The 18,305-nt window shown below is 43.6% G+C and overlaps 1 protein-coding gene across 5 annotated transcripts in view; it reads right to left on the reverse strand.

Annotated features, from left to right (window-relative positions):
• LPP (LIM domain containing preferred translocation partner in lipoma) overlaps window positions 1-18,305 on the reverse strand; it is a 365,538-nt gene that overhangs the window by 1,924 nt on the left and 345,309 nt on the right. For all 5 annotated transcript variants that reach the window (XM_050902578.1, XM_050902579.1, XM_050902581.1 and 2 more), the window contains 2 exons: window positions 3,870-4,048; window positions 638-758 (listed from right to left, as the gene is read on the reverse strand). In XM_050902578.1, coding sequence (XP_050758535.1) covers window positions 638-758; window positions 3,870-4,048 — 300 coding nt within the window. The remainder of the gene's footprint in view (window positions 1-637; window positions 759-3,869; window positions 4,049-18,305) is intronic.

Here is an 18,305-nt window from a genome sequence, read left to right on the forward strand (position 1 = left end):
ACTTGGTCTCATTTTCTTACCCTGCGATCTGGCTGATGTATTATCCAACAAGTAACACTTGCATTGAAGAATTCTTGAAGGTTCCCTAACACAGCTGTTCCCACATGTTAATTGCTTTAAGGTGATTTTTCTTCTCCATCTTCAGATTCTTACCATCAAAATTATATGAAGTGCGTAATGAAACTGAACAGGAAAGTAGCACAAAAAGCATTGCACAAAACAAGAATGATCATGTTTATGTGTCCATTAAAATTCTTCAACCCAGAGCCATATGTTGAGTTTCCTGTACAATCTTGCTCAAATTCTAACATGCATTAGCTTTCATTTTAAGAACATAAACATGACCAATGTTTGTGTCCAAGCTGTAACTTATGAAGTTCTCAAATATTAAGCCCTAATTACCTGAGCCACATTCTCTTGCTCTCCTAATGAACCTGTTATAAACAAGGGACCTGATTTTCTTCTCATTTGTGCTGACATAAATGAGGAAAAATTCCTTGCATGCTGAAGTCAATGAAGTAATTTGATTGTAGAGCCAGTGTTACAATAGGGTATATCTGTCGTGTGTGTAACATGAGGCGGTGATGAAATTAAGTCAACCTTTGCTTTCTGTCCTTCATGTGATTAGAATACTAACCTCACATCGGTAGCACTGGACATGGAAGTCACGATCCAAGGCGACAATGCGTACAGTCTCCTCTTGCCCTGGGGCTGGCATGATGGGCTCCTTACACACTGAACATCTTGGTGCAAATTTCCTGAAGAAAGAAGAGATGGTCCCAGTCATCCGCAAACTTGGAGCCAAAGTTTTTGTTAACTGCACCAGCAAGCCAGAAACGTGTGCATTTGTACAAACACACACACACACGTACATACACATATGTCACAGTTTGTAGCTTTGCACAGCTGCCTCCTTGGAAAGAAGACAGGAAGGAGCACTTTAGTCTTACAATGCAATTTCAGGCTTGCAGGATATTAAAGAGCATTTTGGAGACTATTAGGAGAGGACTTGAAGAATATCTGACAGACAGCAAAGCATATCCTGCTTGCCCTAATTAACAACTAAAGTGCCTGTTGAATGACCCACGATCATGACACCTAGGCACTGCCGCAATTCCTCAGGCTCAACCCCCAGCCTAACTCTAAGAAAGTCCATGCGAATCCTAAGGTTAGAAAGAAGACCAGGATCTGCTCCAAGAGCATCTCTTGAAAAAAAAAATCAAAATATTAAAGTTTGGAGATTGGAACAAATAGGTAAAAAGTCTTAACAGAGATGGTAAAAAGATTTGCCTTACACTACACAAATTTGTTGAGGTTTATCCCATCCATTTTAAACTTCTGAGCCATCTTACCCACTTATGCACACAGGAGCACACTCCTGGCTGTGCTCACTCTCAAACAAGAAGCATCAGGGCAATTCTGACTAGCTGCACTTTCTAGCTAAAACCAACTCTCAGTTATCCATTAGTGGGTTGCCCAGACTTAAAAGGGAACAGGTCTGGGTGCAGAGACACCAATGCTCTCTCTTCCACAGTCAGCCTGAGTCAGAGTTGTATAGTGACAATCACTCACTGTGTGAAGGGACTGGCTTGAATCAGGGTCAGCTCAGGGATCAAAGAGGAGCACAGACCTTTCTTTTTCCCCTTCTATTGCCCACCGTATGCCCTTCTGGCTAATTCACATATGTTCTGTATTAGCTCTGGTTTTGCTCCCCGCAGTTGCCCATGAGAAGTGGCCACCTCTGCTCCTAGGCAGGTGGGGATGATTGAGAACATTTAGACTGTGGTGAATCATTATTTGCTGTTTTGGTTCAAAATCTATGGGTACCAATTCCCTGGCTGCAAATTCCACTCACAAAAAAAGAAACATACCTACAGAATCTGCTGCCATGTAACGAGAGCTGGTGTCACAGGCTATGGAGTGACAGAGGGCAATGCTTATGGCAAACATCAGAACACGAGGAGATCAAAGGCCCTTCTCTTCTGAAATGCCTAGGAAAGATTGACTCTGCCACCCAGCCTGTCACATGAACCACCTCAGAATTAACTAGCTTAAAAAAGAAAAAATCTATCTGTACTAGGAATAAAGAAAAATATTAATTTCACTGGCAGCCGATGAAAGATGTCTGTGTAGCTGTGATCTAATGAAAAAATGAATTAAACAGTGGCTATAGCGAGTGCTCTGAAAAATAACTTAAATGGATCATGATATGACCGGAGCTGTAATCGCAGTTAATTATATGCTGCTTCATGCAGGCGCTTCCTTGTGCCATTTAGCTCAAATGTGGTGCTTAAAAATACTTCAACATTTCTCTGTCCAGGCCACTGTGGGTAATTCATTATGAGCCAAATATTAACTCCCAGGACCCAGAGATGACTCCTGCAGATTTCAGGGGATGTGGACGTGCTACTGCGGGGCCTAAGCTCAGGGGGTAGCTAAGTGACAGTGTGAGCAGGTACAGTTTTGTTATCAAGAGGATGTACAAGATGTAGAGCACTCGACCTCTAGACCAGGAGGACATGTCATCCCTCATCAATTAAAACTGGGCTAGCTGAAGTGCTGCTAAATGCATGGTTGGCCAAAGACATTCTGAGTGTTACATTAGGTCTCATGCTATTCCCGTCATCTTCCCCTCAATCTTTCACTCAACGATTTTGTGTCCTTTCCTTGGACTGACAGCCTCCCACTTCCCACTCTGAGAGCCCTGAGGTCCGCATCTAGTCACTGCCAAAAGACTTCAACATGAGACGTCAGCTCTTGCTCCCAACCTTTCTCCTGAAGGCATGTGAGCCCTTGGCCTGTGGGGCTTGGGGAAGCAGCAGTCTCCAAATTGTAAGTGGGTGTGAGGGAAACCCTTCAGAAGCCCAAGTGCTGCATAAGCCTTCTGTTGGGCCTGTGCTCAGGACCAAATTTTACCTTACACACAACTGCTGACACAGAAGAGCAAGGCAACACAGCAGCTGTCAATTAACCCAGCCTATCTGAGCTACAGGGAACATTCTCATGTTGGATTTTAACATGCCAGTTGATCATGGCTGCTTCCCTTTCTGTCAAGTCAGCCTGCTTCTTTGAGCTTTCAGGCCCACACACTGATGTCACGAGGCTCTAATTAAGTCTACCCCCTTAGAAATTAAGAGATAAATGGTTGAGATGTAAACCCACATTTGTCAGTATTGATTTCCTCTCTTAATTGAGGAGTGTAATGTGTCTATCTTTTCCATACAGGTGAAACATTTGTGCTCTGATTATATCTACCTGTCTTCCCTAGATTAGTTGTGATGACGGGGGTGGCAGCGTGGCAGTGACAGAAACTACTTGCAACTATACCTTTCAACTTGCTTTAAATAGCAGTTTCACTATGAATTATTACCACGGCTGTATTTTTAGCAGCTTTTAAAAGCCAATTAGCAACTAGAAACAAAAGGAGCTGTGACCATCCTGTGGCCACCTAGATCACTCTAGCTGGTAAGCAAACACCTGCAGACTGCAACAGTACAGGACCTCTCAATTGCTCGGCGGAAGAAGTGGGGAGACGCTGCAGGTACAGGCAGTGAGGAGAAACATGCACATGCTGAGTGCAGGGGAAGGCAGGGGGAATGCAGAACATTTAAAACGGAGAAACACAGAGGTTATCCATAAATTCAGATCTAAGCAAAACAGAGATCAAGCAGCATCGGCCCCTAACCAATTAATCTTGTACGCCACAGTGTATCTGCTTGGAGCAAAGCTCTGCCTACTATTTAAGAGCCTTGGGAGGAAGTGGCAGAGGGTTCAGATCTTTTTGGACGCTCAGACTAAAAAAAGGACAATTTTTACGGACAAAAGAGAAAGACAATAAGCAAAGCCGCTGACAGCAGCTTAGGCCATACTTATGGAAATCCTCGATGCAGTGGATGTTCCCACCAGCATCCACGGTGAAGGGGATCCCATCCAGGCTGCGATGGCACATCACGCAAGTGAAGCAGTGGGGATGGTAGGCCTTCCCGGTGGCTCGCAGGATCCTTTCCATGATGGGCTTTGCGCAGACGCTGCATTGCTCCAGTGTGTTCTGCAAACAAAACATACACAACAGATGTGAGCACCATCTCAGCAGGACATTTACAAAAGTCAGCTGGGTTGGAGGCTGCTGCTGGTCTACTTGGAAGCTTTAGGTACTTTCTTTTCATTTATTCTAGATAAGTGCAGTACAGTCAACAAAGAGTATGATAACAGCACAGGGCCTGTGTCAAGCCTTTAGTATAGTGTGAGAACACAAACCAGAGACTTCTCTCAGCAGCTCTGATAAACGATCAGAGATGGCCCATCAGGTGGGTGTATCTGAGACATTGCAGCCTCTGTAGCCAAGAGCATGCGAAGGAGTTATGCAGCCTGCGCTCCTGGGTTTTTGCCTCTGGGCTGCCCAGTCTGAATCACCTTTTGCAGCTGAGTTGATTAGACACAACCTCCTCAGAACGCAGTGCAAAACTGAAGCACAAACTCCTGGGGCTACACAGAGACCCCCTAACTGCTCTGCCAATACAGCTCCCATAATGGATCTTTATCTGCCTTGTAAGAAAATCTTGATCTTCTTTTCCCACCACGGAGACTGCTGTTGAGTCTGGGGAGAGAACAAAGCAGTGTCTGCAATGAAAGCATCACAAGGACAGGAGTTCAGGATGACTTAAACTGTTCATTTATCTCTGGCCCACGATGTTTGAGATAATGACTATGAAATGCCAGCTCTAAGGCCATGATCCTTGCTGCACAGGTTTTACATACTGGCCTGCTCCTGAAGCACTGGAGCCAAAAAAACCCCCACCTTTCAAGTGATTGATCCATCTCATTTCAACCCTCACTCACCCTTGCAGTTAATTATAGAAACACCAAGATAATTTTGCTTCAGATGGTTGCCTGTGAGCCACACCAGCCCTTCTGACATCAACTGTGCAACTTACCCTTTCAAACCAAGCACCTTAAAGACACATGCCACGAATGGAGAGTGCAACCCACATAGATGCAAAAATAAATCTGTGGCAATGATTTGGGTCATTTCACTGGACTTTAGGAAAGCAAACTTCACCTACTACTCTTGCTTGATGCATTTGGAATTATCAAACAACGTTATTAACCAGTGTTTGAATCTTGGATGAGGTAGAAAGTCTATGATTACAATATTGATTACGATTAAGATAGACAGAAATAAGGAGGGGGTAAAAAAAGGAAAGGAAAAAAATCTAATGGGACAGAAATATAAAAAGCTGCTGGAAGGCAGATCATGTTGACAAACACAGGAAGGCTAAAGTTCTTTTGCTTCCTCATGCAACAAAATTCCCAGGGAAAGTAGTGCTTTGACTGACCGCATTGTTATTGCTTCTTTGAGCCAATATTCTCAGGGGCAAGATCCAGCCCTTACATGTGCAGCCAAAATGTATTGTCAGGAGATGAATCACCCAGGAGCTCAGAGAGGTTACTTCTACACTCACATATTTGCTATCAGACATTAGCTCCAGGCTGCAAATCACTGGTAAGATACAAACATAGAAATACACAGGTTTATATCAGAAGATCAAAAGGATTGTTGTTGGAAAGGTCGATATGAAAAGTCCTCACATGTGCTGAAATTCAGAACTGCCTCACACATTTGTAAAGAGAGCACAGCCAGACTAGTGTTGGTTTCAGACTGGATTTTGCTTTATGCCTTGTAATAATGGGCAGGAAAGAATTATTGCTGGCCTTTCTGTCTGGTTGCTGTCACCATCATCATCATTATAACAGTAGCTGGTATGCCAGAAAAAGCAAGGTCAATAATTTTCTCCTTGGAGAAATAACCTGGCAAATTTACCATTTTGCTTTGCATAAGCAGATCACATCATCTCAGTCGGCACCCGTGTTGTTCTCTATATTGCCAAGGAAGGAATGCAGCATACCTGCACATACCGATGGAAGATTGTGCCACTCGTAAGGCATTTGCTATGACACCTTCTGAACACGCGCAGGTATGGAGCGTTTGCCTCACCAAGTCACTGCTTGCTTCATTTCCAACAGTTGCCAACAACAGAGGCCGAAGTATGAGAACAGGGCAAGCAAAACACACCAATTCCTTACGATATGCTTCCAGCCTCCAGCTATTTCTGGCTTAGGGACCTCCTGAGCCAGAGCTTAGCTTCTCTGTACTTAGCCTCAAGTGGATGTTTCTCCCATGAACCTTCCTGATCGCTTTTTGAATTCTGATAAACATTGAGCACTCACAACACAGCCGGGAGTTTCACGGCTTACCTACACGTTGGGGGCTGATCTGGTAAGCAGTTCCCCTGGTGTACTACTGCAGCCTACATAACAGCGCTCCAGACAGCAACACTGAGCACAGCCTACCTGGTACTGTGAACAGAGCAGAAACCTGCAGTTGCAATCCACCCTGCAAAGGGATTTAACACCAAACAGTGTGGCCTGGAAATGCTCCCACTATGGATCTGATACAACTCCTACTCATGTTTCAGACACACAAGAGTTTAAGACTGTAAGAGATCATTACAATCATCTTGTCTGACATCTCACGTTAACGCTGACTTTGGTGGGAGTTTTGCAGCGACCAGGATAGCAGGTAATCACGCTTCCGGATTATGCCTTCCGAAAACACACGTCTTCTGCTCCCAAATCTCAGCTCAGTCACACTGTTTGACATTCTCGCAGCTAAGTAAGACAAGCGTTTAAAATTAACTAACTCCTCGTTAAGCCTTCTATACAACCTGAGAATCAGACCTGAGAAATTTATTCTTTTCATCCTTCCAAGTCTGTACCGGTGAGCAAAAACAAAGTCATTAGTTTCAGACTCCAGCTCACTCCCTGTCTGGGAGTATATTTGCTTAAGCCTCTTTCCTTGCTAGAACCCTGGCTCAGACCCTTCTCTTCAAGGTGTTACCAGAAGATGCCAAAGGGAAAGCTTCCTTGATTCACACCCATTTGACATCAGGTTGCTGTAAGGCAGGATTTGGCCTGTGGAGCTAACAGGGTTTTCTTTGATTCTCTAATCAGGTTATCCCACATGCCTAAGTGCTGCCCCAGCAGCTAACAACCTGCACAAAGGTATTTCTGCACATTATGGGAATAGCATCCCTGTAGGACTATAAGTTTGGCTTCTTGATTTTGCTCTCTTTCACAGTTTAGCTAACTCTCCTAGCACCTCCTGGAGCTTTCAGACCTTCAGAAAGCCAAACAAGATGAAGAAAAAACCTAACAGCCCTATTTTTCTTCTTTTCTCCCAAGCTGCTGTTGCCAGCCCTCTCTGTAATCAACAGGTAGAGCTGAGTGCATCTGATGACCTACACAGAGGGCCAAAGCAAGGCACAGAGAAGAAAGATAAGAACCAGCTAGGAAACATCAGACCTAGGGGCTGTGGTAAAATTCATGTCGTAAGAACACAGACCACAAATCCAGCATGGGCTGAGAGGAAAGTTTACCATCGTTTTCCCATATTTTTGGCTAAGAGGCAGGGGGTGCCTTTCTTTTTGAGAGACACTTGTGTCTCCAAATCCAACTGACTTTTTGGGTTTGAAAAGGATGGGGAAGGAACCATCCATTTCTAAATGGAAAGTTGGCCCGATTTTAAAGGCTGAGTCCTGGTCCACATCTCTTGAGGGCAGAACTGCTTACCCATTGTAAAGAAAAAGGATCTCACCTGGGGAGAATAATGCACCCTAATATACCAGTAAGAAAAATAACCCCAAGCAAAGATACACTAAAACATGGGCAAAGAAGTGAAATGACCAGGACATCAAGCATCAGCTTGCAAGTAAAAACTAAGACACTTAAACATGTACAGCACAATCAGCAGCAAAGTGGTAACAAGCTGCTTGGGAACAAGTATCTGATAGCAAGTGGTGGGGGGAGTTGTCTGAGGGCCTCCCTATAGCAATACTTGGCCCTTCAGAAACCACAGAAAGCCAAAGGGAGTTGTTCTGCAGATGTTAGGTTTAAACATGGGACACAAAGTGAAAATCCAAACTTCTGGGAAAGACTTCTGGGGTGCAAGAGCCATTGAAGACTGGAAGTGGGAAGAGTTTGAATCCCCTCCTGAAAACTTCACATCCCAGATGGAAAGCTGGCAAATGGCTTCGGGGAGCAGAGCTGCAGTGACAGCCTATGGGCTGCAGCTCATCTTGCTTCCCTAATGCTGTAGATTATAACCCCTCATAACCAAATTTTGGGTGACAGCAGTAACTCACAATATAGCGCAGCACAAGGACCCTCCCACAATGACCTAGCAATGAATGCATAAGAAAAACCACACAGATTAGTCATTGCTTCTTCTGTATTGGCAATTCATCTGGAGCTCTAATGAACAGAAATAATCTCTCCTGCACTCTGAACAGCAGACCGAGGAAAGCTCACGCACGGGGACATGAGCACAGTATAGCTTATTTTGCTGGGAGAGGGAAGTTGCTGGAATAAATTACATTGGCAACTCAGGCACAGGGACACGAACTCACTTTCTGCGAGCACTGCAGAAGAAACACATTTTTTGGAGTGACTGCGCAGAGGAGATGGTATTAGCTGCGGGAATCAAAAGTGACTGTTGCGCTAAAAACAGGCACATGGTCAACTACTGTAGTTGAACTGTAACTTAGTAAAGTGCGGTAAGTGAATTGCTTTAAATCTTGTGACTCCGTCCTTCATTTCCTCAGACTGTGAGGAGAGCAGAACAGGAGACATTCTCCCCATTGTGGGATAATTTTTGAGGCTTGAAAATGTTTCCATACTTAAGTGAAGACAGAACACTTTAATCTCAAGAAGTCTGGTGAATTTACAAACCCCAAATTAGATCAGGTCAATTGAAACACTGCAATTCAAATAATTTCAAATGGTTTCATTTAGGTTTTAGGTCTGCAAATATATAGTTGGATTATAAATTAAATATAAAGCAGACATTGGTGGAGGGGTTAAGTGTCAAGATGCAATTTCAACACTTTCAAAACCTTTTTTTTGGCATTATTTCTAGAAAAGGAAAATCCAAGACCTGATCCCCCCCCCCCCCCAAATCCCCAGCCATTCCGAATTGCTATCTCCACAGACAGGTAAATCTTGGCAAACACAACATTTAATTCACCAATGGCCAACATGAAACTCCTTCCTCCATATTTGAGGAGAGAATTTGGGCATGTGTGAGTTAATCTTTCTAACTCAGCTTGACCATCTGGCCACATTATTAGCAGTGGGTGACACTCTCCTTCCCTTCCTGCTGCTCTCAGAGGGGTAGGTCCAGCAAGGGAGAACCCTGCAGAAGCATCTTGTCTGATTCTCTGATGTTCAGGCCACGTTGCCATAGCTGTGTCAGTGTGTTGGGGGAAGAGATGACACCTGACAGCCCAAAATATCCTGGCAAAACCCCCTAATTCAGACGCAATGGTAAGCAGTGAGGGTGCTCTTTAGCTGGTATAGCTTGTTTTGCTGGGAGAGGGGTGGGAAGATGCTGGAATAAACTACATTGGCAACCCTGCAACATTACCAGCATGATGTGGGTCTGAGCTGAGCATACAGCTACCAGCTGCATAGTGTAGACTCAGGCCCTGGAGGTTGCTGTATTCAGTGGCTTTCAAATAGTTCTTCCATTCAGCTCAGTTTTTAGTGGCTTTCCCAGCACAGTAGCAATACCACGGCTGGCATGCTTCCCCTCTGCTGGAATTTGCTTTTCTTGTCAGGAAAACCAAATTCAGCTTTGTATTTTTGGACTCAGAGCAGCTGGAGGTGAATCTGGCAGAAAGTCCTCTCAGCATACAGGGTGAAGAAGCCCCTTTCCCTTTCCCTGCAACTATTAGAGAAAGACTAGATATATTTTATGGCTTATATTAGTAGCAAAGATGACAATGACATACAATTGAGTCTACAAATGTGCAATAACATAAAGGCCATGATGAAAATGGAACAGGGCTTGAGAAATGCTTCCTAAATGATATGCAGATGTCAAAATATGCTCTACAGTGAGAGGAGGAAGGAGCTCCATTTGCTCCTTCTTAAGATTGCTGTCTTATCAAGTGAAGGCTAAGGGATGGCTTTGCCATTGTCTGAGCATACCAAAGGCTGGAGAGGAAACCTAGAGAAGGCTGCTGGATCCAGCAGACACACAAGCTGGCCATACTACCTGGAGAAAGGTATATATTTTTAATGGCGAATATAATTAATGTTTGGAACAGCACAGCCACGGACAGGGTGACTTCTCTGTTGCTCAGTGCCAGTTTAGATAAGACCCACATCCGTCTCTAGTACCACCAAGTTGAGAGTGATGAAGGAACGTCAGGGTTAAATGATCTGCTGTGCATTAGGCTCAGTGTCCAACCACAATCACACTGACTCCTTCCAGCTAAAAATCCGCAAGAAGCCTGATGTTGGAAATTACTTAACTACTTTCTGGCACTCAAAGCTACTCATCTTCTGTACATTCCTTGCTCTGACAACACAGAGATCTTTGTCACTTTAAAACAGCAGTGCTTGTGAATGTAACAAATGAGAGATTCATTCTCTAAACTGGTGGGCTGGAAGATAAAACGCCTGGATTTTACTTCTGGCTTTTCAACTAAGTAACTGTCAGAGGCAAAGCACTCCCATGCTCTGTGCCTCACTTGGCCTGTAAACAAAATGGCTGTAGAAGTTGCATATTCCAGTGAGAAACTGGATGCTGTTAGGTTTGATAAATACTTGTGAAATAGTTTGTGTGTCACATGGTTACTTGATGGAAACAAGGTATTTTTAACAGCAAAAACTCCTTCTTTTTAACCTATAATGACTGCACACACCTCAAAAGTCAACCAGGTCTGACTTTGGGAGGTGTAGTACTGGGGAACAGCATCTGAGCTGTTACTCAGAGTACTCCAATGTGGCTACAGCAATTTGCAAGAGTAAAGTATTTTAATACTAGGGAAATGCTTCTAACTTACAGTTGACTTTAAAAAAAGCATGGAGAATAAAAAAGTCTATGCTTATGAAATTTTTTTTAACAGCAATAATTATAGTCGCATGCAATACTACATTAAGTCAAGCAATTGAAAGCACCCTTAGCAACTACTATGTAAAAGGATGTTGTTATATATCTTGGTAATCACCTCCTGTTCCTTCAGTAATTTTCATTCTAGTGAAGCTGCATTTCCAAACCTTCTCACATGTTGTCTACTGCCACCAGAAAAGAGAAGCTGCACATTCCCCACAAAATTGAAGCAGTGCATTGTGCATATTGGTGAGCACAGCTCATGCTTGCTGTTAGCACTGCTGACCACACCACACACCAGGTATGAATCCCAGTATAACCACGTGAAGTTGGTCACACTATACCAGGACTGCACCTGGTCCAGAAAACATTCAACCACTAAGCTGGGTCAGGCTTTTGGAGCGCTGGAGAGATGAGCATCCATAAATCATAGCAGCACCAGTGGAGCACAGGAGATGAGCCTGCCTTGGCAGGAAGGGATGATTTGATACGACAGTTTCCATCTTTGATTTCTTCAATCCAAGGAGATCCTGAGCTCATGACCAGACCTTTGGCCCTCATTCCAAACCGTTGCATAATACAATGCCTGGCGCAAGATGCTGATTTTCAAAGATTTCTGATTTGAAGGAAATCCCTCAAAATCCCTCCCAGAATGCCAGAGGTAAACAGTTTGTTCAAGGCTTCTGCAGCTCAGGCAAACTGGCACAGAGCTACTGCGGAAATCCCTGGACCCTGTCGCACAACGGCAGCCATGCCTCAGAAGATTAGTATTGCTTCATACCACTGAGGTCGCTACCTAGAGATAAGTTACCCACCGGCTTTGCTGACTGCAGAAAGATTGGTTCGAGGATTTGTTAGGACTCTTTTTTCCACTGGAGTGAACCTTGGTAGCTTTAAAAACTATGATATTGTGTTAGCTTTACTCCTGAGGGACAGGGAGGAATACATGGCAGGTTTTGATAGCCTGCGCTTTTACCTATTAACACCCACATGTCAGGTGACAGCACCCACAAACCATAATCATAACCCAGGGCTCTGGGGTACAAAGTGCTCTGGGGGAATAAAGCAAAGCTGTTCCCCATGCCCAAGTGCTTCCAGTCTTTGCACTACAGATGTAGCGCTGCTTGCCTTACATGTTCTCACCATCAAATCCATCTCCTCCCTCAAAACATGGTGTGCCTGACCTTGTATGCCACCCTGGGAGTTTTGTCTAAATAAAGACCGAAGGATCTGTCCTGCTGTGATTACCTTCTGCATAGGCAGCAGAATTACATGCAGCAGGGAGATGTGGCAAACAGTGAGCAGATAGACTCTGCTCCTTGTTTAGATACAATTGTGGACAACACAGAGATTTCCAGCTTAATTAGCAAAGCCGAGGAAGCTGTTAAGAGAGGCATTGCAAACTGCTTGCAGTTTAAACTGATTAGAACTTTATGAAAACAAAACAAAATTGTGTAGCAAATTGTTAGGGTAAAATTCAAGTCAAACTGAACCGCATCAAAGGAAATACAAAGAAGTGACAATCGGCAAGAAATGGGCTTTTTTTCTTTTCTTTTGGTAGAGAATTTAATTTCATAGCCTTTAATAAACCTGATGCTCCAATCCAAGCTTGCCACTCTGGCAAAGAGCTTAACCAAGATAACACTGGAACTTATAGCTGGCAGACCAAAGAGACTATAAATTGGTCAAATCTGGGCAGAAGACAAGAAAAAAAATCCAAAATTCCATTCAATCTTCCTGTTTTAGAATTTTGATGTAACTGACTATTGACATGGAAATGTTATCTTGACCTTAACTGCTAAAGCTGACTTGCGGAGGAAAAAATGACTGACTCTGTGACATCTCAGTGGTTATTTATAGTTCCCCTCACCCTCCTCTTTCTTGGTATTTTTACATTAGAAATGAATTCTCGCCTGCCATGCTTTTCTGAAGGACTGTCTGAGCAGTGCAAGAATTTGTGACACAAAAACCATCAAGAAAATGGAATCTTGTTGATTAACATGGAAATCAAATTTCAGTTGGAAACTCTGTCAGTAAACTAGCATCCAGCAAAGCTGAGGTTTTTTTGGTTACAGATTGAACATCACCAGCCTTTTAATTACAACCTGTTTATAGCTGGCATTTTATGCTTCCTGTGCTCTCCAAGAGAGATTTCCTGGAGAAACAGAGGGAAAAGACAGGGCGACTACTTGAGAGTCTGGGTACTTCTAAAGTTTGTACAAAAAAAAAAAAAAAAAAAAAAAAAAGGCAGAATCCTTCCCCTTCCCTCCTCCAGAATAAAACCCCCTCATCTCTCTAAGCCACAAGGAGAGGCACACAACCCATTTTCCCCTGGTTATTTCAAGTCACAGATAAGGGCATCTCTAAGTTGCTTCTAATAGCTACCAAAGGTTAAATATTTCAGCTGAATATCAGTTTAACAGCTCCCCCTTCCACCTAAATTGCTCAAGCAAAGAGAATGCAAAGCTTCTCCTGAATCTCTCATATAAGGCCCATGAGAAAGTCGTGTTTTCTAGTGGCAGGGGCCCGAGCACTGGAAACTAAGGGTGCTTGGCTTCTGTCCTTAGGTTCAGCAGTGACTCTGAGAGTTTCATTTCATTATTTTCCACCTCTGTGCTTCACATAATCTGTGGAATGGGTTTAGTAAACTATTGGGAGGCCTGTGGTGCTCTGACAGAAGTCACATCTCTATTATGAACACCAAAGTTGGCACCTAGAACTACCAAGAAATAAACAGCTCTCCAAACCAAACCAAAAAACAAGCAAGAAGGTAATGAGATTTTGCACAGAATTTCATGGAGCTTTCACTGAAACACCTTTTGAGTGCAAGATAATAATTTTTCAGTGTGTAAGTGCAAGTTGTGAAATACAGGTCATGGCAACAGCTCAGCATAAAAATAGCTGCTTTTAATAGATAACATAATCCAGTACAAAGCTTGGGAAAAAAACTCAAAACTCTCACAGCACTTGGATGCTGCTGCTACCCAAACTAACAGTGAGAATATGATTCTCCCAAATCCCTGATGTGTTTCTTAAAGAGTTGCCAAATGCATTTAAGTCCCTGATGTGAGGAGAACATGTTGGAGCCTTTAGTGCAATGGGAGACTTATCTGTGCCTGGAATACGAGGACTGAAAATTTTGTGGGTGCTCTGAGGTCCTTCCAAAGGGAGGGGAAAAGGTGGTTTCTGTTTCCTGAAGAAACCCTCCTGAGTGAGACGCATATTTTAAAGACTTTGGAAGAACACTGGGCAGGGACCACAGGCAACCAGCACTGGCCGCTGTCAAGAATAACAGAAAGCAGAATTTAGTGAGTCAATGTAAGGCAAGAACTGTGTTTCTATACTCTTTCCCCTCTACACCAAGACCAGGAATTTTTTTTTTTTTTGGGCGGGGGGGGCCAGGATTTCTTCAGAGGCTTGAACTGAGTTATCCCCTGGAGCGACACCCATTCTTCTGTCCAGAGTCAGACTCTAATTGGAAATAAAAGCAGGCTGCTGAGTAAGTCCAGGGCCCAATATATCACCTAGCAGGTACTGGGATTATTTTTAGATGCAATGACATCCCTGTTCTTTTCATTCAGATGACCTGGATGTTTGCTTCAGTTCCTTGTCTGGAGAAGCAAGTTCGAGCCACCTGCTGAGATAACAGTGACAAAGGAAGGGATACAAAAAGGGAAAATGGAGACAGCTATGTAAGAAGAATCTAGACACGGCATGGCACAGATAAGAGAACTTCCCAAAGAAGTCCAGTGAGATGTGAGAAAAGTGAAAATCCATCTGCTTTCTAGCTAGAGACTGATGTTCCTCCCTCAGAACCCATCCACCACCTTCCTTCCTCCACTATGAGATGATCTCATCCAGAGAAAGATAGAGACAGAGAAGATTATTTACATCAGCCCCTCTGCACCTCTAGCCCACCTCTGAGGCTGCTTCTGCTAGAACTCAACTCAACGTACATACAGTTGGGAGAAAAAGGATGATACATTATTCCTTCCAACCTTACAAACTGATACGCTCACTATAGATCAGATCCTTCCTGGAATGATGTGTGAAAAGTAAACCAGAAGCTTTGGGCTACTCTTCTGTTCAAGACACTGCGGTGGGACTGTTGGGCAGAAGATTTCTTGCAACACAATTGCCTACCTAGTTGATCTAACCTCTTGGCACTGTTCTTTTCCTCTTAGACTAGAGAAATTAAGGCTCCTTGTGAAAAAAAGAAGTTTTCTTATTTTGGACAGACAACATGGAGACTTGGATACAGAGATCTCTGTATCCAAGATCTTCCAAAACCATTGGAATGCAAATAAAAGTGTCTTGGGCTCAGAGTTGCCATGAAGAGCAGATGGGCATGTCTGAGTAGGTGGTAATTCTCTGGTGTCAGCAGGGTTAGTCAAGGATGTTCAAAGCAGGAAACCTGCACTCTAAAGTAATTTCTTTCCCTTTCATCACCACAAGAAATTTTGGATTAATTTGGAATATGAAGGACACTGCTCTGAGCTGTTTGGAAGGTTTATGGCAGAGCAGAGCAGACCAAAAATCAAGCTGACAGTTGGCATTTCTTTACCAGGTCTTTTACATCACTTGAGGAGGCTGCCCTGGATATTATTTAAAGTTGAAAAGCACAGTCACTGAACACTGTGCTAGTCAACTAACTGTTAGTCCCTAATATATACTAACCAGATTACTCCTGAGTTTGTGAAAGCAATACCAAAGGCTTTCAGCCAAATATTCATTTAAAAAAAGAAACAACAGTTGAGAAAAAACAGCAAAACCCAAACATGAATGGAGCTTTTGAAAAGAAGAAGAGATTCACTTGGGCACACACAGCAGTAACACAAACTCCACAGTATTGTGACAGCGCTTGAGAATCAACAAGCAAAGCGGAGCAGCAACAGAAGGAGAAACGAACTTGTACAACCTCACTGTTTTCCTAGCGACACAGTTATGTAAGAAATGTACATTTATATAAACACACTGAATGTATAGTAGATGTTATATAACATGTCCATTCTCCAGTTGATAGCGTCCTCTCAGTGTATGGACTCTCAGGCTGAAATCACAGTGGTTATGGAATATAGAGGAAAAAATAACATTATTCCAGGATCATTCTGTTCTGTAACTGTTCCATTCTGTTATGGCGACTTTCTTTCCATAACAGTGGAAAAGACCATGCTCTGGTGCTTCACACAGTATTTTAAAAGGTCTGAGATCACCTGCACCAATGGTTGTTTCTCATTAATGTAACTGCTGAATTGCTCATCTCAATCCCAGTACAAGTTACTTCCAACTTTCCTTTCTGAAGACCAGGAATTGCCATTTCCCCAGCAAGAACATCTGAAAACCCAAAGTAATCTGACCCTCGCCTTTTGCCAAGCAGCTCATGCAAAGTAAAACTGGTATGGCCCACATCTTTCCATAGCTGCTGATTTAATGGATCTACTAGCAACAACAGAAGGAAGGGCCATTCTTCATCAGGCTCTAACTATGGACCAGATCCAGATGCAAAGGGACAAGACAGTCTGGTAATAACACGTGGCTCATGTACCTGATTGACCCAGCTAATGCAGGCAATATGGACAAGTGCTGGTGGTCTCCTAATGAAAGAAAAACATTTTGTTGCTGGCACCATACTACCCTACTGTGCAAAGTGGTCCCTCCCTGCACACACTGCCACACCAGCTTCCAAAGAGACAAGGGAGAAGGACAGAGGGACAGGGAGTGGCAGTGAAGGGTGGGGAAGCAAGGAAGCGATCTAGGACTTTCTGAGTCATCCTCTTTTTCCGGGTTTGCTGCTGGGGCAGCATAGTCCAACTCTGCCCTACCTGTAAGTTTTCCTATGGAAAAGTTAATGTTGGCTCCTTCACATGCAGCACGAGTCCAGCAAGCATCCTCCTGCCAGTTCTGCAAGGGCAGCTAAGGAGTCTTGCTGGAAATCTGGCTCCAGAGAGAAACAGCAGTGGAAAGCAGCCATTTCAGAAGCACATTATTAAGCCATCAGACCAGTAGCTACAGGATCCCCATGGAAAAGTTGATCCAGGCACTTTGTATAATTACTTGAGCCCTCCCAGAGTCATTTATTCCCCTTTGTGGTTGGCAGGGAAAGTCAATATCTTCTGGAGCTGCAAAGTCATAGGGCTTTTTAAGAAGCCAGGTTTGTAGGTGAAGACATTTCTCTTTGCAAAATCTTCGCTTGAGCACGCTGTTCAGCAGCAATCCAGGCTTTTTGCAGAGCTAATGCAGCAAGTTCAAATGAGCATGGCACGCAGGCAAGTTTAAGCTTTCCATTTGCTTTACCTACATATGTTTTAACACTCACATTTTTAGATGAAGAGGCATAAAAATAGCTTAATTGTGCATATTGCCTACAGTACTGCTGGACTCCACCTGTGGGAAGGAACTGGAGTTTAAATTTTATTAAAGTTGCACATGTTTCCAGGAGGTTGCTAATTATCCTGCGTGTTTTATACAGTATTTCTGGCTCCAGGGTCTTTCTGTACTTTTCTGAAAGAAAACCAACACAAAAATATTTGAGCTGAGATCTGGAATGCGTGACTGAAAACCAGGCACTCACTCCAGGGTTCATCTGACCCCACATATCCTTGTTCTTACCAGGCTTTGGAAAGTGCTTTGAGATCTGCTGGTGAGAAAATACTGCCTGGATACCAAAGACCTGTCTTTCCAATTTAATTCCCCTGCTTCCATGCACTTTAAACTCCACTGTTTGCCTGGCATTCCTAGGACTACAGCTGGGTGTAGAGCTGATCTTTTCAGGGCCTGATGTGTGAATTAAGTCACTTTGGGTACAACCCTCCTTTTAACTACCAATCACTCAGTCACACACTGCAAAGTGTCCTCGTGGATGGGGTATTCTATATTTTAGGGTGGTTAATTCAAACCACCTTTTCTTAAAGAAGCTCCATGCCTGCAGCTTGAGTTGGGGTACGTTCAGCATCTTGGAAAAACAAAAACAAACAAAGCAGCCCATAGTCTCTTACGGAGAAGACAAACCACAAGATGGCTAGAAAGGAGGCCAATTTTTGAAAACACCAGCTTTTACCTCTTCTGACCTAGATGGCTGACCACCAAGCACCACCTTTAAGTGCCTTTCTTGTGCTCCTTGAACAAAAGCAGACAAATCTCCAGTGGCCATAAATCATCATTCTTCAGTGGTATCAGCTGGAGTTACTGACATCTGGACTTGCCGTGGCAGTGGTCTAACAGGAGGAATGTGTTAGCTACTGCCATGTACGGGACACAGGGATCTTGCCAGCATATGATGTGCGTGCTTCCCATCTTCCCACCAAGCCTGGGCTCTCCACTCTCTTTTGGGAACGTGACAAAAAGAAAACAA

This window comes from Gymnogyps californianus, chromosome 10 (assembly GCF_018139145.2).
Source record: "Gymnogyps californianus isolate 813 chromosome 10, ASM1813914v2, whole genome shotgun sequence".
Lineage (NCBI taxonomy): Eukaryota > Metazoa > Chordata > Aves > Accipitriformes > Cathartidae > Gymnogyps > Gymnogyps californianus.